The sequence below is a fragment of the Panthera tigris genome, chromosome E1 (assembly GCF_018350195.1).
Source record: "Panthera tigris isolate Pti1 chromosome E1, P.tigris_Pti1_mat1.1, whole genome shotgun sequence".
Taxonomy (NCBI): Eukaryota; Metazoa; Chordata; class Mammalia; order Carnivora; family Felidae; genus Panthera; species Panthera tigris.
Genome location: NC_056673.1, coordinates 13,412,457 through 13,436,238, shown reverse-complemented (window position 1 = coordinate 13,436,238; position 23,782 = coordinate 13,412,457). Strand labels below are relative to the sequence as shown.

General features: G+C 37.0%; 2 protein-coding genes across 4 annotated transcripts; both read right to left on the bottom strand.

Moving 5' to 3' along the window:
- Positions 1-2,755: 2,755 nt before the first annotated feature.
- On the bottom strand, positions 2,756-3,700 carry LOC107179048 (olfactory receptor-like protein DTMT). The gene has a single exon (XM_015534845.1). It carries the CDS (start codon positions 3,698-3,700, stop codon positions 2,756-2,758), a length of 945 nt encoding a protein of 314 aa, XP_015390331.1.
- A 5,845-nt stretch (positions 3,701-9,545) lies between these two features.
- Positions 9,546-23,748, bottom strand: SPATA22 (spermatogenesis associated 22). 3 transcript variants are annotated; one of them, XM_007076147.3, is made up of 9 exons: positions 23,669-23,748; positions 23,022-23,136; positions 21,181-21,309; positions 18,958-19,018; positions 18,732-18,827; positions 16,977-17,319; positions 14,705-14,834; positions 12,788-12,885; positions 9,546-9,867 (listed from the first exon to the last, which is right to left on the bottom strand). In XM_007076147.3, exons 2-9 carry the CDS (start codon positions 23,062-23,064, stop codon positions 9,676-9,678), a joined length of 1,092 nt encoding a protein of 363 aa, XP_007076209.1. In that variant the 5' UTR covers positions 23,065-23,136; positions 23,669-23,748; the 3' UTR covers positions 9,546-9,675. The 3 variants fall into 3 exon arrangements, with proteins under 3 accessions (XP_007076209.1, XP_042823418.1, XP_042823419.1); XM_042967484.1 differs by having other exon boundaries at positions 23,022-23,130; positions 23,669-23,728; XM_042967485.1 differs by having other exon boundaries at positions 23,631-23,694.
- Positions 23,749-23,782: the final 34 nt, after the last annotated feature.

The window sequence follows — 23,782 nt, the reverse complement described above, 5'->3', positions numbered from 1 at the left end:
CTCTTGGTTAAGTTTATTCCTAAGTACTTGATACCTTCTGATGAGACATCAAACTTAAAAGCTTCTGCACAGCAGAGGAAACAATATGAAAATGCATCCTATTGGATGGGAGAAAATATTTGCAAATATCTAATTAAGGGTTAATATACAAACTATGTAAGATTCTCCTACAACTCAACAGCAAAATAAAAATAAATAACCTCATTAACAAATGAGTAAAAGACTTGAATAGACATTTCTCCAAAGAAGATGTACAAACGGCCATTAGGTATATGAAAAAGTTGCTCAATATCACTAATACACCAGGGAAATGCAGATCAAAAACCACAATGAGATATCACCTCATATCTGTTAGGATGGATATTACTTTTTTAAGATAACAAGTGGTCAAAAAGGAGAACTCTTTTTTTTTCTTAATTTTTTAATGTTTATTTATTTTTTGGAGAGAAAGACAGAACACGAGTGGAGGAAGGGCAGAGAGAAAGGGAGACATAGAATCCAAAGCAGGCTCCAGGCTCGAAGCTTCACAGCTTCAGCACAGAGCAGCATCAGCACAGAGCCCGATGCGGGGCTACAACCCAAGAACCGTGAGATCATGACCTGAGCCGAAGTCAGATGCTTCAAAGACTGCGCCAACCAGGTATCCCCGAAAAAGAGAACTCTTACGTATAGTTGGTGGGAATGTACAGCCACAATGGGAAATTGTAAGGAGTCTCCTCAAAATAACTAAAAATAGAACTACCATGTGATCCAGCAGTCCCAATGTGGGTATATATCCAAAGGAAATGATACCAGGATCTCAAAAAGGCATTTGCACTTCTGTGTTCATTGCAGCATTATTTATAAAAGCCAAGATATGTAAACAACCCAAATGCCCATCAACAGATAAATGGATAAAGAAAATGTAGTACATACATACAGTGGCTTATCATTCATCTTTTTTAAAAAAAGAGAAAGAAGTCTTAAAATTCATGACAACGTGGATGAAACTAGAGGATGTTATGCTAAGTGAAACAACCACAAACTGAAGGACAAATACTGCATGATTTTATTCTGGATAAGAGGTGTCTAAAATGGTCATAACCACATACAAGGAGAATTGAATAGTGTTTGTTGGGGGCAGAGGGACGAAGAAATGCAGAATTGGTTTTTCAATGGGTATACCTTTCTGTTACATAAGATGACTAAGTTCTAAAGATCTGCTGTACAATATAATACCTACAGTTAATAATATGGCATTGTGCACTCCAAAATATGTGAAGAGGAAAGATTCCATGTAAAGTATTCTTATCAAAAAAGAAAAAAACACAAAAGAACACATGGAAATTCTTGGATATTATGGATATATTTAATATCTTGGTTGTGGTGATAGTATCATGGGTGTATGCATAAGTCTAAATTCATCAAGATGTCTACATTAAATGTGTGCAATTTTTATCAATTATACTTCTGTAAAGCTAAAAACAAATGGAGTTTAAGCAAAGTGGAAGTTTGGGGGGAAATATAAAAATTCAATTTTTTGTAGGTTAAGATTGAAGTGCTCATAGAGCATCAAGGGGAGAGGTCTACTGTGAAGATGAAAACAAAAATTGAGAACTTGTAAAAGATTTAGACTTCAGATAGATATGTGGAGGTAGGCAGTATTTTTGAGAGGATTAAAATAATGGATTTAGATGCTATCAGAGATAACAGGAAATGAACAGTCCAAAGTTAGAATTCTAGACAATGCTATACATGGGGCTGACTGAAAAATCAATGGCTTTTCCCTTATTTCTGAGGTGGGGGAAATGAGAAGAAATTCTAAAATTAGATAGTCTGAGATCTTAGGCTCAATATTGACCAATTCTGGGACTTTGGCAAGTTATCAAATTCCACATTTTCAATCTTTAAGATGGTAATAAGATTCCTTTGTCGAGTAATCATAAGAGTAGCATAAGTTCATGGATGTACTATTTGTTGAAAAAATTCAAAATACTAAGTAGGAGGAAGACAGCCTTAAACAGTAAGGCTTTAACCAGGCTCTGGCTTTCCCATACCTGTGTGAGTAACTTATAGAGTTCCAGGTATGGGTTAGCTCCCAGGAAAAAACAAACTATTGTAGCAAATGAGATAGAAAGTTCATTTTAGGTTCAGATCAGGTCAAAAAGACAATGTAGACATGAAAATAAATCAGAGGAGAAGAGGAGACAAAATAACGCGAACCCTTGTTCAGGAAGAGGTACGTAAAAATCTGCGTTCAACGATGAAAGTCCAGTTTAGTGAAAGTAAGCAGAGGAGTGAGAGGCTTGAGTTTTAGTCAATATTGACCTGGGAGAGCAGGGCATTACTTAAAGCAGAGTTTTAGTTAAAAAACAAACAAAACATATAATATAAACTAATTTAATATATATATTATAATAAAAATAAAATAAAATAAATAATAAAAATATATATATAATATATAATTATATATAATATAATAAAAACTAATAACATATTAGTTGTTTCACAACTGGAAACAGCTCAATTAAAAGTTTAAAAATAATGTTTCTTCAGGGTCACCTGGGAAGAGCAAATAGAAAGAACCTGCTAGCAGGTCATTGGGATCCCCTTTCTGAGTGCAACCACATAACCTCACTTCATTTGTATTATGTACTGAACAATTATTTAGTAGGTCTTTTTAATAGAAAATTCATGGTGAGAGAAAAAAAAGAAGCCTGGGTCAACATCAGTGTATCTACTTGATAAAATTATGTAAAAATCCTCAGCTTTACCATTATACAGAGAAGGAAATTTTCTTTTTGAAAAGGAGTCTTCCCAGAGCTCCCATCATGTCTCTGTTCCTCAGGCTGTAGATGAAGGGATTCAGCATGGGGGTGACCACAGTGTACATCACGGCCATCACAGTCTCCTTAACAGCAGAATTATTAGCTGAAGGGCACAAGTAGAGACCGATAACTGTCCCATAGAAAAGAGACAGCACAGAGAGGTGGGAGCCACAGGTGGAGAAGGCCTTGCGGATGCCCCTGGCAGAAGGGACCCTGAGGATGGAGATCACAATCCGTGCATAAGACATGACAATGAGTAGGAATGGGATGACGAGAATGAGCCCTCCCATGATAAATATCACCAACTCATTGACTCGAGTGTCAGAGCAGGCCAGCTTCAGCAGAGCAGACATGTCACAGAAAAAGTGGGGGATTATGTTGTCGGCACAGAAACACAATCTGGCCATGAGGAGAGTGTGTAACATAGCATGGAACATGGTCAGCACCCAGGACAGCACAACCAGGGAGAGACAGAGCTTGGAGCTCATGATAATGGTGTAGTGGAGGGGGAAGCAGATGGCCACATAGCGGTCATAGGCCATGGCCACTAGGAGGAAACTCTCCAGGTCTGCAAAAAACAGAAAGAAGTACATTTGGGTCAGGCAGCCAGCAAAAGGGATGGATGAGTCTTGGCTCTGCATGGTTTGCAACAATTTCGGAATGGTCACAGAAGAGAAGCAGATATCAGAGAAAGACAAATTGCTAAGAAACAAATACATGGGTGTGTGCAGGTGGGAGTCCAGGCAAATCAGGAAAATTATCAGGAGATTCCCCAGTATGGTGATAAGATACATGGCCAGGAACAGGACATAAAACGGATTTTGTTGCTCTGGCTCAATTGGCAGGCCCAGAAGGAGGAAGTCTGAGACAATAGTTTGATTTCTTCTTGTCATGGTCTGTGTCCTTTAGGAGGAAATAATGGTGTCCATTAAAAAACTGAATAAAAATGAAAATATTTCTAAGATACATGGTCTGTAAGCTGTTCTGCAACAGATTGATTTCATCCTTGTTATCCACAACACTCTATAACCACAAATATAACAAATCACTTAACCTAATCATTTTCTGGCTCAATTTTTTTTCTAGTTAATTAGCATTTAATAATATTGACTCTTCCATACCTTCTGAAACATTCTGATCCCTTCTGTGCAATCATCCTGTTTCTTAGCTCTTCATTCTCAATAACTGTGATTGGTGTCTTCCATAACAGAATTTTATATATTGGTGTTTTCTTGGGCTTTTTTTCCTAAATCCTATTCTCTTATAATGCTACATAGACAGCCCTAAAAGAGTTGCTTACTCCCATGGCATAAATTACCATCTAAACCTCATGGATAGACCTCTATCACTGTCAGAACTGTATTCCCAACTGTGTAGTGATTATCTCATCATAGAATATCACAAGCATTTTCAGCTCCACAGACCGCAAATAAAGCTCATGATCTCACCCTGCTCCTCTCCTAATCTGTGCCTCCAAGTCTCTCATATCTCAGTAAAAGAAATCCAGGTTCAAGTCATACACCTGAGAGTTTTTTTACTCCCTCCTTTCTGTCATTATCAACATCCAGTCTATGAAGTCCTATATATTCTGACACGATAAATCTCTTTCTCATTTATCCACTCCTTATCTCAACCATCACTATCCTGGCTGGGCTGACATCATGTCTTGTCTGCACTATTGAAACAGCCTCTTCACTCATCTCCTTGTGTCCATGCTTGAATACTCTCCTTTAATATCCTTCGTTCACACTGCAGTATTCTAAGATGAAAATCTGATCATCATTCTCCCTAAAGTCTTCATAGATTCTCACTGCTCTTAAGATAAAGGCAAAATTCCTTTCAAGGGCACAAAATTGCTTCCTGACCTGACCCTGGCCTACCTCCACAGCTTCACCTGGCCCCATAGTGACATACACTCACCTCTCCAGAAATGCTGGACTTGAAAGTCACAATTTCTTGCCTCCAGACTTTTCCACTTGCTGGCCCCCATGCCTAGCATCTTCCTCCCCCTGCTCCCTCTTCACCTGGGTTTGCCCTACTTACCCTTCAGGCATATTAAACATCACTTTCAGCTACACCTCTCCTGTCCCCTCCAGACCAAGTGTGAACCTGCTGCTATGTTTCCATGGGATCCTGTGCTTTTCCCTAATACTGCCCAAGGTATTGTGTATAGCTGTCCTCCCTAATGGACTGTAAACTTCATGCAGGAAAGGCCGTGTCTGCCTTCATGACTACAGAAGTGCCAGCACCTGGCATGGTGCCTGGATGTAGCCAGTGTTTCGTAAATATTTATTGGCTGTTCTTCAGGCTGAGACATGCATTCCTTCAACTTTACAGACAGCAAACTCCTATTAGAATATCTACTCCTACTAAATACTCTCAGAACAAGAACTTACTAGTTTTTGACATTTTATTATAGAATTCCCTGACATAATCTCTAACTCATGGAAAATTTGGACTACTTCAAGCACACTGCTCTTTAACTGAAACAGACAACCCAGTATACACATCCACACCATCACTTTTTCCTTGTGTTGTATCCACAGGATTCAGTGGTATTGCCATAAAAAAAATCTCATGTATAGACAGGTTTAGTAATTTGTGGAGGAAAGGAAAAAATAAAGGTAATTTCTACCCTTGAGACCTCATTCCAGTGCTTCTCCAGACACCCACACCTCAGAGAGTCCCTCAGAGCTAAGAAAGCTCAGTAGGAGCATTAAGGAATATTAAAAATTCCCTCCCTAAAGAAGCATAACTGAGTCCAATGGCTAGAATTTTCACCCTGCTGATGCTGTTTGAGCCACATTAAAATTTTTTATACGTGGACATATGTGCTGGTGTTGCAGCAGATAATGACATCAAGTGAAGTTTCATACACCTCATTTATCAGAATTTTTCTCCTCTGGAAAATGAGCGGGCACCATCCCTTGTGCGAACGTCTCATTAGGAAGCACAGACCAGAGAGCTAGCAGACACTGCCACGGAGCAGGCGTAGGAGCTTCAGCTGCTCCATTAACGATGCCTCTCATCTTGTTCACATGGCCAATCAATGGTTCTCAGTCTGGGAGGCCCAAGAGGCAGTGCTTCTAAAAATCTACATATGAACTGCCTAGGGGTCCTGTGAAATGCTAATTTTGATGTTGTAGATTTGCAGTGGTGCCTAAAATTCTACATTTTTTTAGGCACTAAATTTTATATTTTCTGATGCCAAGTCTGCTGGTCTGTGGACCACTTTAAGTAGTAAGGACACACATTTTTAAAATACTGATTACTGTACCAGTAAATGTAATCAGATTCCTGAGGGGAGAGGGCTATCCAAAGTATTTTAAAGCTCCTAATGTAATTCAAATATATATTCCAGGGTTAAGAACCTGTGTATTAAATGCTTGCCTCAGGGGCGCCTGGGTGGCTCAGTAGGTTAAGCGTCCGACTTCAGCTCAGGTCACAATCTCGTGGTCCGTGAGTTTGAGCCCCGCGTCAGGCTCTGGGCTGATGGCTCAGAGCTTGGAGCCTGCTTCCGATTCTGTCTCCCTCTCTCTCTGCCCCTCCCCTGTTCATGCTGTGTCTCTCTCTGTCTCAAAAATAAATAAACGTTAAAAAAAAATTTTAAAAAAATAAATAAATGCTTGCCTCAGAGATCCGTTAAAATGATACAATCTTGTGAGATGCATTATGTAGTAATATTTACGAATGCTATAATTAATAAAAAGACTCAATGTAACTATGAACATCAATCAAAATAGTTCTAGAATGTGGGGAAGTCTTGGGAGCCAGGGAGGTAAAGAAAAGGTGGGTTATCATACCCGAAGCACCATCCTACAGAACATCATACAACCTGGGAAAGCAAGACCCTCAGGTTGGAAGGATCCTAAGAGATCAGCTCATTCACCCTCTGCCCAACTTACTTAGTGTGTCTGAGCACTCCAGGAGACTAACCTAAGTTCCTGTTTACCTTTATTTACAAAGAAATGTAAAGTGACAGCCTCTGTAGTTGTCACTTGTGTCTGCAACATCCCTTCTCACATCTCCCGTTCTACACATCCCTGGGACTAAGGGGCTCTGGATCCCAAAGGAGTCTAGATCCTAAAGGAACTCATTAAAGACACAGAAATTACCCAGGACCCCTTAGGACAAATGCTCTCAGAGTTTTGGAGCAGTGATTGACTACATCACCCATCATACCTGATCATGCTTTGGTGGGGGGGGTAGGGGGGGCGGTGAGGATAGACAGAAGCTCATATATGGATGCTCAATCACTGCCTGTTTAGGGAATGGACAGTAGTCCTGTGGGGCTGGAGCCTACATTTTGGGAGGTGAAGGAGGATGGTTGGAGAAGTCATAGAAACGAAGAGGGACCAGACTGTGAATATCCTAAAAGATCTTACAGTGTAAGAAGCTTTATCTTGTAGGCAACAAAATGTCATCAGTTGTCTTTGAGCAAAATGTCATGAAAGACATATTTTGGAAAGATTCCCAGGGTGGCATGATCTCTCACTACAACCTAGTTCCTCATAAACATACTCGAAGGGAGAGAGAAACCTGCAGCTAATAAAAATTAGAGCTCTATGACCCAACCATATGCAGATACAGAGAAAGTACTAGAGTAAAAGAGACCTCTCCCTGAGTATGTTCAAGTCAGCTTTGCACAAAGATAGAAACCTAGCTTTTTCATTCCTTTGAGGTATGTCTAGCTTCTCACCTCCGTAGGAAACTTTAATAGCACCCCACCACCACTATCAACTCTATCATTCTCCATATGTGTCAGATTATCTCCTAGTTTCCAGCTCTTTCTTACACTGCATTGATCACAAAGCCACAGCTAGTATTTATAACTCCTTCTTCTATACTTCCTCTATATGTATGACTTCAGCTGGATGGTTTCTTTATATTCAACCTTCATTCCTTGGGAGTCCGAATCCTCAGTGTTATTGCCTTTATTGGGTTGCTGTAGTTTTCCATTATATTTTACTAAGTGGTACTCCAAAGAATCTCCTGGGTATCAGACAGTGCTTCCTCAATGTGTAGAGAAATTCATTTTTCTACTGTTAATTTGGATTGAATTACTCCAGACAGTACGGTAACTCCTTTGTTTGACTGTTGGTTCAGTAACATAAAGAACTTAAAATGGCCAAGTGGCAGTCTCAGCTTCTAGTAGAATAAAACCATTAAAGCACTCCTTGGGAACTGCACCAGACACTTCTTGTGCACCACTTCAGATTCTCTTCAGACGGTCTTTTATTCCAGCTACAGCTGCAGTAACCAGTTCTGCAGACTCCAACCAGCTCTATGGAGACACAATCTAACTGCATTACCTCAGGCCTGCTCCACCTGCTTATTGCGTCCTGTCATAGGGTTTTCCTGCTTCCATGGAGTAGAATACCATGGGAAGCCAGTTTAATATTCATCTGTACACAACCCGAAAGTGTAAGGAAGTTTAGGATCCGTGGGCCAACCCTTAAAAAACAAGTGGTCGCAGGGCACCTGGATGGCTCAGTTGGTTGAGCATCCAACTTTGGCTCAGGTCATGATCTTGCAGTTCATGGGTTCGAGCCCCACATCAGGCTCGCTGCTGCCAGCTGTCAGATCCCCTGTCCCCCTCTCTCTATCCCTCCCCAACTTGCACTTTCCCAAAAAATAAATATTAAAAAAAAAAGTAGTGGGAGCTGATGAATATATGCTTCCCCCGTTTTCATTAAGGTGGATGATCCTATGATGCATTTCATCAAGTCTTATTCACCCCAGTAGTGGCCAACTTAAATAAGCCACCCCGGTTACTGGTTTTCCCTTCTTTGCTTCTGTCTCTTCCCCTGTGAGGTAACAGTCCCAAATAAACTACTAGTGAATAATAAGACTTCGTCTCAGTGTCTGCATTTGGGGCAAACCAGACTACAACAGAACATAAGATCTCTAAATTAGCAGCCCAAAATTGTGGGGGTGGGAAGCAAAAATTTTGTGAGTACATTATTTGGTCTAATAATAACAAAAGTCAGTCCTGCTACCATCCTTTGATTCCTGGACCCATGAATCAAAGCTATGGAAGAAACAGCACCACATATAGGTTCCTGGTTCAAAGTATATACCATATTTTAAAGGAGCGTACACGAATCTTTCTGGATGTGATCTCCCAACTGGCATCACAACTGAATCTTTGGTATAAAGCAGTAACTACAAAGCTAGAAAGGAACTTGCTATCATCTTCTGTATCCTCCTTTCATGCACCTTCTGAGGGATTCCTCCACCCTGATTATTTTTAAAGCTGGAGATTATCACTCCCCTCCACTTGTTTGCTTCATAGACAGGTAAACAATAGAGATCCAAAAAATGAGGGCAGGGAGAGGATGTAGAGAGGAAAGACCAGAGTGCAAATGTATTTTAGAAAGACAGATATAAGAAGTAGAGAGAGAAATGCAAATTATATATATATATATAATTGTATGTATAATACATGCTTACTAAAGCATTTTATTAAAGTAATAAAATGAACGTCATAGACTAACAGCTCCAGTATAATGCCTGGTAACAGTACTGATAGTGGGCACCCTTGTCTTATTCCTGACTTTAGAGGGGATGTCTCTTTATTTCCCCATTAGGCTTGATGTTGGCTTTTGTGCTGACTCAAATGCATTATTACTTCATGTTAAATAAGTATCTATTCCTATTATATTGAACATTTTTATCCAAAATGGTTAATTTTAGCAAATGCACCACTGTCATAAAAAAAAAAAAACTCTTCCCACATTTAAAAGGACTGAAGTATTTTAATTCAACAAATGAAATACAGAAAAACAGTAGCTATAAAACCATGGAGATGATAACTTAATAACAAAAATGCTTTAAATTATACTATTTAAACTTCCTTCATCACTATTTAAGTTTCACTCATTATATTAGTATAATACCTCATCTCAGCATCTGCAATTTTAACAAATGCTTGGAAAGTTTTTTGTTCAGAAACAGATGCTGGTCTGACAGAAACACATTTGAAAATATTCTTTTTCTGGTCATAATTTCCAACACACCTATGAACTCGGCCTCTAATCAGTCTTGGAAGTTCACGATCCTGTTTTTAAAAAAATAAATATCAATAGTTATTTTTTTACTTCATCTGAATTTCAATTTTTTGAAACTAAAAATATAATCAACTAAATATCAATCACCTCAAAATGCTGTAATTCCCTCAGCTGACTTAGAGCCCCACGGCTGACAAGACCATAATAGCTGGGCATATAGGGGTGCCCTGTCACAGAGGAAAGACCTTCACTTGCGTAGGGCTCCTTACAAGCTGGTGAGCTATTGCTTCTTAAAAGACTGAATAATTCCCACTGTAATGGTACATGAATTATTCACTTCTATTAGACTGCTAGAGTTCCACTTTTAGTAGATGGTAGACCAGGTAGTTTAGGCCAAGTCTCTAGCTAAGAACAACTAGAATAGCTGGATGAAATATTTATATCTTCTTGTAGACATTAGAGAGATACCAACGCAGTGGGGGAATACGGAGACACCCATTTGGGAGAAGACAGGGGTCCAGAATGCGGCCTGACATTTACGGATGTTTCTCACTGAGGTTCTGTATCAAGTATAGTCAAGGCAGTTAAGAGTCTAAAAAACTGAGCAGAGTTTCTGACAGGCTCCCAGGACCGGGAGATAAAAAAGAGTCAGAGGTCCACAAGGAAAAGAGATTCTGGTCACTACCTCCACCATCACCCCCAGCTTAGAGTTAGGACCCAAAAGGACCCATGCCTTAATGGGACTAGTAAAACAGGAAAAAAAAAACAGTAACAGGAAAAACACAGCCAGCATCAATTCCTTTTAACCATGAATAAAATTATTCTGGAATTGCTTTCACCAAATGGTCATAAAAAGCACTAGCTATAAGGGGTAATATTGATAATTGCTAAAAGGACTATATTAAAATGAAGAATTTCTGTTCCTCAAAAGCTACTGTTAAGAAAAAGCAAACTATAGAGTATGAGAAAATATTTGCAAGACAAATAATGGACAAAAAACTTGTACCCAGAATAGTTACAAAAACAAAAACAAAAACACAAAACCAAAACCAACTCCTCTAAATAAAGAAGGACAAAACAATAACTCAATAGAAAAAAAGAACAAGAGGCCTGAACAGACTTTATAGAAGGTATCTAAGTGGCCAGTGAACATATATAAGGTGTTCAACCTCATTAGTCACCCGGGAATGTAAAGAAGTAAGACAGCACTAAACACCCACTAGAATAGCTGAAACAAAAAAGACTGACAGTACTAAGTCTTGATAAGAATACAGAAAAACTAAAACTCACCTACACTGACTGTGAGTGTGTAAACTGGTACAACCCTTTGGAAAATTCTTTGGTGAATAACTACTATATTGGAATATACAGATACACAATGATGCAGTGATTTTACTTCTAGGTGGATGCTCAGCAGAAATGCGTGCATATGCATGAAAAACACAGAGAAGAATATTCCCAGAGCATTATTCCTAACAGCAAAAAATCTGGAAACAACTCAGATGCCACCAACAGTAGGAGAGAAAATTAAATTGTTTTACAACAGAATACTGTACATAGAAATATAAATAAATGGGCTATAGCTACATGCAACAACACAGATGAATTTTACAAACATTGTGTTGAGGGAAAGACATAAAAGATGTACCATATAATATTATTTATATAAAGTTCAAAACTAAGCAGAATTAATTTGTGATATTAAAAGTCAGGACAATAGTTACTTTTAGGTAGAGACAGGAGATAGTGTGAGGAGACACAAGGATACATAGGGTGACAATAATATTCTATTTCTTAACCTTGGTAATGTTCACTTTGTGACACTTCACAGATACTTCATAGAACTGCACAATTATGATTTTTACACTTTTAGGTATATATTATACTTCAATAAAAAATTTTAAGCTTATCAGACTAGAGAAAACTATTAAAAATATTACAGAAATTAATAACATAATTACTATTTCTTGATCATCTACTCTATGTCAAATGCTATACATTCATGTTTTATCATCTTATCTCCAAAATAACCTTTCAAAGTAGGAATTAGTCTCCCCATTTCACAGATTAAAAAACTCATAAAGTTGAAGTAGCTTTACTCAAGGTCATAAAACTAGTAAATGGTGGGAGTAAAAACTGGAATCCAAGTCTGATTTTGGAATCAAGGACAAGTTCAGAATTAATACCCAACTCTTCTATAATGTATGTAAGTTAAAAGTCTGCAGCCTCCTTTGTGATCTCCACCCTCCTTTGTCACCCTCAGCCTTCTTTGTCACAAAGAGTCTTTCCTATATCCCAGCCCACTCTTTGCCTTCCTTCAATTTTAAAGCCACTATCCTCACCCCCATCACTTACTGACTCCAGGCTCTGGTAATTATAAACTACTTGCAGTTTCCTCTACAATCCATGCTCTCTCTTAGCATATGCTGCCCTCCCATCTTAGAGTGCACTCCTCACGCTTCTCCCCTCCCCCAACACACTCTGGCTTTACGAGTCTTTAAATATATAAGATAAGATAGGTTACTACATTCTTCAAAAATCTTTCTGATCTGCCCCATCCTTCCTATCTACTTCTATAGCACACTGCACATTCCTCTATCATACCATTTATCATGCCACGGTTTAACATTTATGTAAGTCTCTCTACCTGAGATTGTAATAAACTCTTTGAAAGAAAGCTATTTAGCACTTATATTCCATTTTGTATCCTTTGTATCTAGCACAGCACCTGGCAGGTGCAGGTAGTTTCTCTAGATTAGCTAAACAAATAAACTTTAATGTCAGAACTGAAACCAAACAAAATGCTGAAAGTACTACTAAATTGTTAACAGAATTTCTACCGCAATGGAATTACAGCCTACGTTTGTATGTTTTGTTGGCACAGGCTTTGCAAAGAATATGGAATTACAGCCTACATTTGTATGTTTTGTTGGCACAGGCTTTGCAAAGAATATTTAAACAAATACTCACGATTTCGTAAAATACACAAGGCAGAGTATTTTTCCCATCTCTCATAAGGAAAGTCTTTGAATAATATGGACCAGGTGTAACAGCTGAATCAAGAACAGCTAAGCAACATTAAAATGGGGGAGGGAGGAGAAACAGCGTTGGTAAATGTAAATAAAACTTAACAGTGAGAAGTGACTTTTAAATACTATTCCTACACCAAGCTCTCCTACTTTTATTTATACAATAATAAAGACAACACTTTAAGAGGGAATGACATTTCTGAAACTGCTTTATACCAAGGAAAGCAAAATTTTTGGCCTTGTCTAACTCAGGAACAGGTTATGTGCCAAAGTTCATACCATGGACAATATTTGGCCATTTGATGCTTTTTTCTTACAGTGTGTTCTATAGAGTGGTTAAATCCTCAGACCATTCTATATTATAATAATAAAATACAAAAACATAATGAATAAGCATCATGGTTTAATGAAGGAAAAAACACTGAGTTAGAATCAGAAATCATTTATTTGCATTCCAGTTCAACTTAACTAAATTGAGCAAATTGTTTAACCTCTTTCAAATCTGTTTCATATATAAAATGCAAATAATATTTCATGTTTATTTCAATAAATTATCAAATGAGAGCATTATTCATTCTTTAATAACCACCTGTTGAGTACTGACAGTGAACATTTGTTATTTTGAGGTCTCCATTCCCCCTAATAATACCCAGATTTTCCTTTAGGAAACCTCTGCTATGTCATTCTTAGCCATATGATTTGGATAGGATCTGACGGACCCACAGATCCAGGAGACTAATTTAACCCATCAGCATATCCCATTCCCAGCTAGAGTTCAAGATTGGCTAGTCATTTGCTAGTTTCTGGAAAACACAATGAGAAGGAACTATCAACAAATGTGACAGTGTGGTATAAGCATGTGTGGTACAGAAAATTTTGATAGTCATCTTAATACCAAAAGGAAAGAGTCAGAAGTGCTGGAGAGACCACATTTGGAGCTTCAGGATGAAGCCAACACTGTGATAGGACAGAAAGATGGCTAAAATCAAAAACATAATTCTAGATGAATATGAATATGTGTATTTTAAAACACATAGAGCAAAAAATATAAATTGTGAAATCAAATGTGCATAGTAAAATTATAAAAGCATGGACAGGAAAGATACCACAGGGATTATCTCTAGAGAAGAAGAAACAAGGATGGGGGCTTCAAATAGATCTCTAACATAGGTATGTGGATATTTATATTCTCTATTTTTCTATATATTTAGAATATTAAATAATTTAAACAGTATTAAATATTTATTTTATTTGAATTAAAAGAAATATGTTTTGAGTCTCTACTTCTTGTTTATCTCTTCCTTCTAGGTAAAATCAAATTCTGGAAACATTCTAAAAACTTTTAAGTAATAATTTAAGAAACAGATTAATCATAGGGTGTTTTCTCCTATCACTAAAGGATTCTTCATAGATGTTCTATTAGAGTATTTAAAATATGACTTAACTATATACGAAATTACTACTGGATTTAGTATAATATAGTACAAAGAACACCAGATTGAGAATAAAGGAGATTTGGTTTTTAGATCCATTTCTGCAGCTAACTTGCTTTGTTGTAGTCAAATGTACTCTAATGAATTGCCCCATTTCTTCAACTACCTCAAGGATTAACTTAGAGCTCTTGTAACAATCTTTCCAGTTTTAACATTATAAATCAGAAGAATATTACCATAAATAACCAAATACATCTTAAGTCACCCAAATCAATGACAAATTCAGGAATTGAATAAAATCCTAATAAAACATAATCTCCTTTTGCAAATTTTATTTTTCTTTAAGGTTCCCTAGGTATTCCTATTGACATTCAAAACTATCGTCCAAATAGTACTACTGAGGTTTTTTGAAGTACGATACCTACCCAATATTTCAAAAAGAAGTACAGTTTTCTGTGCATGTTCACACCAGTACTTCATGCTTTCAATAACTGCAGATATAATTCTTAAAGAATTATCTTTTTCCTTAAGCTTTAACTGATACAATGAGTCTTCCTTTTGAAAAAATAAAAACACAGCATTAGAAAATCCTTTCATTTTTTTTTTCATCATACTCTTTCCCTTTCCATGTTAAAGATTCTAGGTCCCCAGGCATAAAATGTGTAATATATGCAACAAAACCCACTACTGATAATTTTAGTAGTTATTCCCCTAAATTAAAGACATCATTAGCACTTTATAGCAGGAGAAACTAGGATTACTTAGAGACCATTAATCAAGAAGAGAATTATTTATATGAACATTCATCACTCATTTATTCACTGAGTATTTTTAAAGCAAAGAATTATTCATGTGGACATTCATTCATTTACTTGTTTTTAAAGAATCGTGTGCCAATCCTGTGATAAACACAGGTGAGTAAAACACAATTCCTTTCCCTAACGTGTTAATACTCTAAGAGGGGAGCCAGACACATTCACTCATTCATTACAAAAGTACTCATTGGCAGTTACTATGCACCAAATATTGTTAATGAGGAAACAACACTGAACAAAACAGACAAGATATCTACCCTCACAGATTCTGCCATCTAATGGACGATCCAGAAAATAAACAAATAAATACATAATTGAATGTCAGGAGTTGATATATCCTATGCATTTTTTAAAAACAGGGTAAAAGGATAAAGACAGACAGGAATTATTAAATACATTGATGAAATGAGAACTGAGGAACACTAAAGTATAAAGGCCCTGAGATGGGAATTGTGTTTGGCATTTTAAAAAATCAACTAAGAATACAGTGTGTTAAGTTATTAATTGGGGGTGGGGAGGGTACTTTCCTTTGTGAGGGTGGGGACACATCAAAGAACAACTGATGGGACTTTTTTTCCAACTACAATTACCTTCTTTCTCCTTCTCTTCGTAACCAAAATACCAATGCCTGCCATTGAGAGCTACTGCCATAATGAACAACTGTTACTAAGGTAAACTATGTCATATCATTCTTGTATACAAGGAAACATAAGGTTGAAAGCCACTGTGATATATGCTATATTAGTCAGACTTCTAGCAAAAAAAAAAACAAACTTTCTGTTGAAAAGACTTCTTACGAGTGTATGTACAGAACAAGCACAGGGTACTTAAGCCCTCAAAGACTAACAACAATAAGAAACTACTGTCACTCCTAGGCTGAAAGGACAAAGGGAGGAAGTAAAATGACCACACCTGTGAAAGCTGGACTCATGGAGGGGCTGTATCATTTAGGATCAGCTACTGACTATGACACAACATTTAAACAGGGAGAAAATGGGAAACCCTAAACTTTCTCCCCACCCTCTAATTTCCTGCCAGTGACCCCAACTGGCTGATCCCTAACAGGAGCTAGCCTAGGGACCTCAGGATGCTGTATTGTGTAGGACAATTCAGCCTTCCAAAACACAGACAAGAGTAGAGTGTAAAGAATCTACTGAGCCAGGGCACAAGGGAAGGTAGTGAACAACCAGCACATAGAATATATTAAAGATATTTACAAAGAACAATTAGAGCAAAGAGTGGTGATAGGAGGAAATAAGGCTGAGGTACAGATATAGAGAAAAATATACAGAGTGCATATCATGGTCAGAGAATTGTGAAGGGTCTGAAATGGTTAGTGTATTGGAGAATTAGTAGATTATGGAATACGAAACTGGAAAGGTACAATAAATTCTGACTTGCAGTCCAAATCTATCCTGCTATTTTTGTAAATTTTCATTGGAACACAGCCAAGCCTATTCATTTATGTATTGTCTATGGCTGCTTGCAAGCTACAAAGGCAGAGTTGAGTGGTATAGCTAAGAGACTATATGACCCATAAAGTAAAAAATATTTACTATCTGGCCCTTTACAGAAGAACTTTGAGAATTTCTATACGTAATGGATAAACTCATCATCCCAACAATCAATAAACAGTGAAATTCAGAACCCGGTAGGATACTCTAAAGCAACCATGAACAGGAGCAGCCATTCACAACCTCTAAGAAAATATTTTGGAAATGAACATTCATCCACTCCAAGGGAACTAGATATTTGTGTTAACCAAGAAATGCATGCCATGGGATTGATTTTAAATGCTCTTATCGCTGTAAACTTCTAAATGTTTATCTCATTTTTTAAATGTAAATACAAAAATGTAAATAATTCATATTTAAAAGTTTACCTTGAGAGTGCTTTCTTCTGGAATATAATCCAACATTTTCTTCTTAAATTGGTTTTGTTGAAAATTAGACTTAAATGCCTGTAATGCACTGTTTTTGTCTAGACCTCTCATTGTGGAGCCAGGTATTTTTGATGAATGTGTTTGTCTGAGTACTTCAGTTTCTCTTTGATGAGATGAGTTAGGAGGTTCGGATATTTTCAACTGTTTCTGTTGTTGAGCTCCCCAACTCTTTGGACAAGAATTTATTCCATCATTTGCCACTAAGTTTGTCCTTTCACATTGAGGCCTAAAATCATTTCTATCCCAAGTTTTCCAGCTAGTATTTTTGTTGTCATCTCTGTAGCTGTAATAGTTTAAAATTAATATTAGTTTTTATTTCTATATACTTTTCCTTTTAAAAAATTAATAGTGAAAAATTGTGGTTTATAAAGTACCTTGTAACTACTGACTAGTTGGAAATTCCAAATGCATTATCATAACAACTCTACAATATATTATACCTCTCTTTTTAGGTGAGGAAACGGAGGGACAAAACAACTTGCATGAAGTTATATAGCAAGTTACTATCAATCTGGAACCCAGAGAATCCTACTCTCCCCACGCAGATTCCAGTGCTATAAAGTATATTTTTAAACCATATAAGCCTTCATATGACAGTGGTTGTCTCTGAGTGTAAGATTTTAAGGACATTTTATTGCTTCTTTATACATTTATTTTTAAATTTTCTACAAAGTAAAATTTTTACAAGTTAAACTATGGCTTATAGATGATTCTAAATAACGAGAATAAATATAGGCAGTATAGGTAACTATTTAATTAGAAATTTTGTACTTTTACTACATAGCTTAAAAGCCCAATTTATGAATCTGTTGCAGGATTGTATTATATTAATCTAAGGGAGTTGGATTAATTTAATCTATAAGGAGATCAGAACTGATGAGAACATAATGTTAATGAGGCCAAAATCAAACGTATAATTTCTGAGCATACTAGTTAAGAGTTCCACAAGGAGAAACTAGTCCAGGTCACAAATTCTCATTTCTGAATAATTTTTCTGAAAATATCACCAGGATCACAAGGGGGCAAATAACACAACTCATCCCTCGTTAGGGAAAATAATCCAAGAAAAGGTCCTGGTTTCCTAGAGACCAGGCACAAGTCCAGACTGTATGGGGCCTGAAGCTTGTATGATGTGAAGAGGCTTCTCAAGTAAATTAGGTGCAAAAGTAGGTATGAAAATAACGAGAAAAGAAATCACAAATAATTACAAAATTTTCAAAGGTGATAAATATCGCAAACATCACAATATCCAGGAAAAAATGTTACTGGCATTTTTATTAATTAATTGTCTGATACACCTCTATAAAACTTTTCCTACATCGATCACCTCCTCATATGACAGCAATTTTATTTCCAATAGTGAGAACAGAAACATAATTTTGTCTTTCCATGACTATAGGATAACTTGTATTACTCAGTTTAGAAAAGTTTCTTTCAGCTTCCCAACTCCTTACTGGTAAACAACACATCTGCAACCTGCTCCAATGCTTTTGTCTAGGAGGTGCTCCTGGCCTGGGGACAAGCCCTGGAAAAACTACAGTCCTAGGTGAGCCCACACAGTTGGTTATTATTAAGTATAAAAATGTTCTAAATGTAATTTTGTCTAGGCAAGGACAAAGAGATGAAGGAGGAGGGAAAGAAGGGGAGGAGGAGAAGGGAAGGAGAAAAAGAAAGAGAAATCTTAAGTAAACTCACCTCCAACCACTCTTGCTTCTTTCAGTATTTGATTGAATAGACTTAGACATAGAATCTTGACTTCTCAGGGGAGGAGAAACTGAATGTGGCATTTGCCTTTAAAGGAAACATGTCTTATAAATATTAGTAGTTTGTTTCCAAATTGAGAAATGTAAAATGTACACAGAAAAATGACATCAGTCAATAACAGACACACACAGTCACTGGTGTCCATTTTTCCACATACCCTGTGTTCAGTGTTTTCATTAAAGGAGGCAACTCTGGATTCACAGCTTCCCAGGCCCAATCTCAAAAGATATAAATAACATAGATAAAAGTAAGATAGGTAACATTTTAAAAAAATAATTATTTCATACTTATTTAATTCGTGGGAAACTAAAAGCCTGAATAAGCAGTGGACTCGAAGATATGTATGTGTTCTTTAATAACATTGTTGTGGAATTTGTCACAGCCTGCCTTATTAATTTTTATAGATGTCTTTCTTCTCCACTGTATTTTAAACAAGGATAATAGTTTAATCTGTATCTTTTCCACAATCAATCCTAGTATATATAGTACCTTGTATTTTGTAACATGAATTCAGCGTAATCAATGTTTCTTAAACTTTTTTGACCCCAACCCACAGCAAAAAATGCATTATAGCCCAGGGGCACCTGGGTGGCTCAGTAGGTTAACCTCCAAACTCTTGATTTCAGCTCAGGTCATGATCTCATGGTTCGTTAGTTTGAGCCCAGTTAGTTTGAGCATCAGGCTCTGGGCTGACAGTGTGGAGCCTGCTTGGGGTTCTCTCTCCCGCTCTCTCTGCCCCTCCCCTGCTTGTGCGTGCTCTCTCTCTCTCTCTCTCTCAAAATAAATAAATAACTTGAAATAAAACTACATCATAGCCCAGAACATATATATATCTATATATATATACACACACACAAACACACACACACACACACACACACACACACACACACGGTATGCATGTGTGTGCATGAGAGAAAGGAGAGAGAACATAAAACTGCACCATCAACTTGTATCCTTACTATCTGTGATGCACTCTCATATTTTTTATTCTACTTTATTCTCTTCTATTTCCTTCTTTAAAGATTAACTTTTTCCCAATCGGACTAACGGATCAAGACACAAATTTGAAAATCACTGATCTAGTCCTATCTTTTACCCAGTATAAGAATCTTATAGATCTCTGACAGATTGTAATCCTGGTCAGAGTTTGGACAGTTCAGTACTTCAGGAGGATGAACATTTCCCTATGGAGTAGCTCCAAATGTTGTTATTTTTCAAGTCCAACATTCATGCTATTTATAAAAATACTTTAAACGTCAGAGAAATTTTTTAGATGGCAGAGGATGACCAGATAAATGCCCATTTATGTATATCCATGTGAATTTTTATCTTTTATCCATAAAAATGAGAGTAATATAAAATTCCTATTTTAAATTCCTCAAACGTGAAAGAAAATAATTACAGCTTAGAAGCAGACTAAGTAAGGTCTATGATAGCACATTGGATGAAATTAACAAATATATATATTTTATATTTATATGTGGCTACATATATAGATTTTAAAATTCCAGTTGCAAAAGAGCCTATTTAAGATTTTTAAAGTATCCTCAAAATTATATAAATGTATATAACCAGTATATACCAAGTATATTTCAGAATACCTGCCTATCCATGCCTTCTTCTTAAGAGAAATAAAAAGTCAGCAAACATTAAGACCTCTCTGCACCCACCACCACAGCTAATTGTTACAGAAATGAGAGGCCTAATCATAAAGCTAAACCAGAATTTTAATGACCTCTCTGAAAAAGATGTGCTGAACCAAAGGCTCTCTGTCTCTAGAATTTAATCAAAAGATACAGAAGGCAGTCAACAGTAGACTCTGAAAACTAGAACTAAAAAGGCTATGTTAACTCCCAGCAAGGGCAATTTAGTTCATGGGCTAGTTGAAGCTATAAGGAAGCCAACTGGATGAGAGAAATGAAGCATCAAATGAAGAAAGGCAAAAATGCTAAGAGAAGAGAAAAAAGCCAAGCAGCAGAAATGTTAGGCTTCTACCCTGCTACCCCCATTTTTCCTGTGTTCACATGCATACTTATCCCTATTCCTGACGCAACTTGAGTTTCTCCATTCTTTATCACCACATGCCTAAGTCACAATATCCATGTATCTTGAAAAAGAAAAACACAAATCTTTACAATGTGGGTTACAACTTCATTAGAACAAAGGCTCCAGATCTAAGATACTCCATTTAAATGCTAAGCCATCCTTGTAGACAAGGAAACTCAAACTACTGTACTGGAATGTTCAGAAAGAGCCAAGTAATCCCTGTATTTGGATGGTGGAAAGAAGAAAAAGTAAACTTTCTATTTCCATTATAATAAAATAAAAATGGTAATTTTCTATAATCTTCATTCTTATTTTCACCTTATTTTCTTACCTGTTGGTAAAGGAGGGAAGTCATAACTGTCAGAAGCAGTACTGATACTTGGATCATTTGTAAGTGGATTAGAGGTTAATGGCTGTCTATTCCTCTTTTTCTGATTGAACAATGGTACAGGCAAACAGCCTAAATTAAATATATCAATAAATTAGTACATAATAGGCAAATAGTCGATCTAGTTATAGAGTAACTGTATAATATACAACTTGAATTTGTCTACTTCTGTATGTTAATTTTATATTATAGATATATTTCTACATCTTTGGATTGATTTTTACATTCTTTTTAAGATCCCAAATAGCCTCATTTGTCTCTACAAAAACTCCTTTCTTGTTCTACATTAACACTGACTTAATTCCTCTTGTTTGGAAGTAATTCCCATCTCCTTCCTTACCCCCTGACCCTTTCTAAATCCACTTTTTGTTTTCCTTATTTCCCTCCTGTGCTTGCTTATTACCATGTCAACTGGAGGGGATCCTTTAAATACAACAGAGGTGAGGGAGAACCAAACTTTGATCCCTGCTTTCCAAAACCCTAACCACTCTTTAGACTATGATAGCACACTCTTTAGGGCCACAGTTCTCATTTGACTAAGATTTACACAGACTTGTGCTTAACATGCCAGCTCCTAGACCCCACTGTCATAGATTTTATTTCAGCAGATTTAGTTTGGAATCCAAAACTCTACAATTTTAACAAGCACTCCAGTTGTCTCTAATGCATATTGTCTGTGGGTCACTTTTAGAACGCCTTAAAGTGATAATATCCAGTCCACATGAGAATAAATAAATATCACCTCCAAGCTATCCAGATGGGAGGCCTGGGATCTCAAGTCAAGCCAAGAGTTAGAATTTATAAACACTAAAACTAGAAGGGATCTCAGAGCAAAAAAGGGATCCAAAAAGCTTGCACGGTGCCACAACGGAACTAAGGTTCCCAAATCTCAATTCAGGTATCTTGCCACTAGACCATACTCTAGCTGGTCCATCAACATGTACTATGGGAGAATATAGTCTCTGTGATAACTATCTGATGAAAAGCTGGTAAAATTATGTGAGCTCTGAAATCAGACTGCATGGGTTTGAATCACAACTTCAAAATATAAACTTGGGCAATTTCCTTAAACTCGTTGTGCTAATATGACATACATAGAGAGGCAGGATAATATAGTGATTAAGAGCACGGATGCTAGAGCCTAGCATCTAGAGCTAGATTCAAATGCTGGTTCTGCCACTTCATAAGTTACTGATTTAACCCTTCTGTGCCTTAGTTTCTCATCTGGAAAACAGGGATGTTAATAATAATGCCTATCCCAGAGAGCCAGTGTAAAAATTAAATAAAATAATACATATAATGGCCAGAATACAGTACATCCAACAGCTATTACTATCTTCACTATGCATTATCACCATTTCCCTGGTTCTCTTCATTTTTACCATCTGTCCTTTTACTAACTAATAAATTGGGAAAGAAGAAATGGTAAGGGAAGTTGTTAAGGAGACAGAAGTGCTTCTGGAAATATTTTAAATAAGTAGGTCACAAATACAAATAGAAGTAAGCCTATTTTTTTGTTTTCAGTTTAAAAGTGCAGAACAACTCAAACACATAAGGTTGGTAGAAAGAACACTAGAGTAAATCCAGGAAAGTTTCATTTTACTCCCACTTCTGTCACTATTTTGCCTTGAGTAAGTTATCTTACTTCTCTGCACCTAAAAGAGGTTAGACTATATGTTCAGTCTTCCTTAAAGTTCCTTCCAAAATGTTCCCTCTATAAACTACACAAGATTTACATGGAATATAAAAATATAGAAAATTTAAAAATAAAAGTTGTTCAATACCTGCTGTACTTCGAGTTGAATTTTCATTTAGGTTTCTCTTCATTTCCTTCAATATTAAAATCTGTAACTTTGTCTTTAGCACTCCAAATTTACAAATGAAGTTGTCTGACTAAACCTTCCAAGAAATATGCAATTCACATTATATCAACAAAAAAATCAAATTCTCAGCCTACTAATTACTGAAATTTTGATTTAACACTATGGCTTCAAAATAAGGTAAACACTTTACAGAACCCTGCTTCCCGAATAAGAATTTACAACATGATCCATTTTTCCAATTCTGTTCAAAATTGGTTAGGACTGAGGTGGCCATAACCTTGCTGCCTAAACATACAACTTCTAACTGGACTCTAACGGCAGTTAGGTGGTTGGCAGCGTCGACGTGCAAAAAGTTTGTTCAGTCAACACACACACACGCACACACAGCCCCCAAAGGCCACTAGCTCAAATGGAGGCAAGGAGGGCCTATTTTGGCCACTCCTGGGCGGTCCAGTCAGGCCTACATTCTCTTTCCAACCACCTCTCCTGACCCAGGGACTGGGGCAGTTTGGTAACTAGAGACAATACACTCTTTCATTTCTTGGCCCTCGGGCCAACACGACACGCAACTTTAACCCTCAGGCTCCCAACCCTCCAACAACTATCACCCGTTCTCTTCGCTCCGTCGCCGTCGACGTCGCCAACACAGCCCAGTCAGCTACCGCTGACTTCCCGGCCTCTGAAGAAGCGCGAGAAGTCGAGCTTTGCGCAAGCGCACCTGC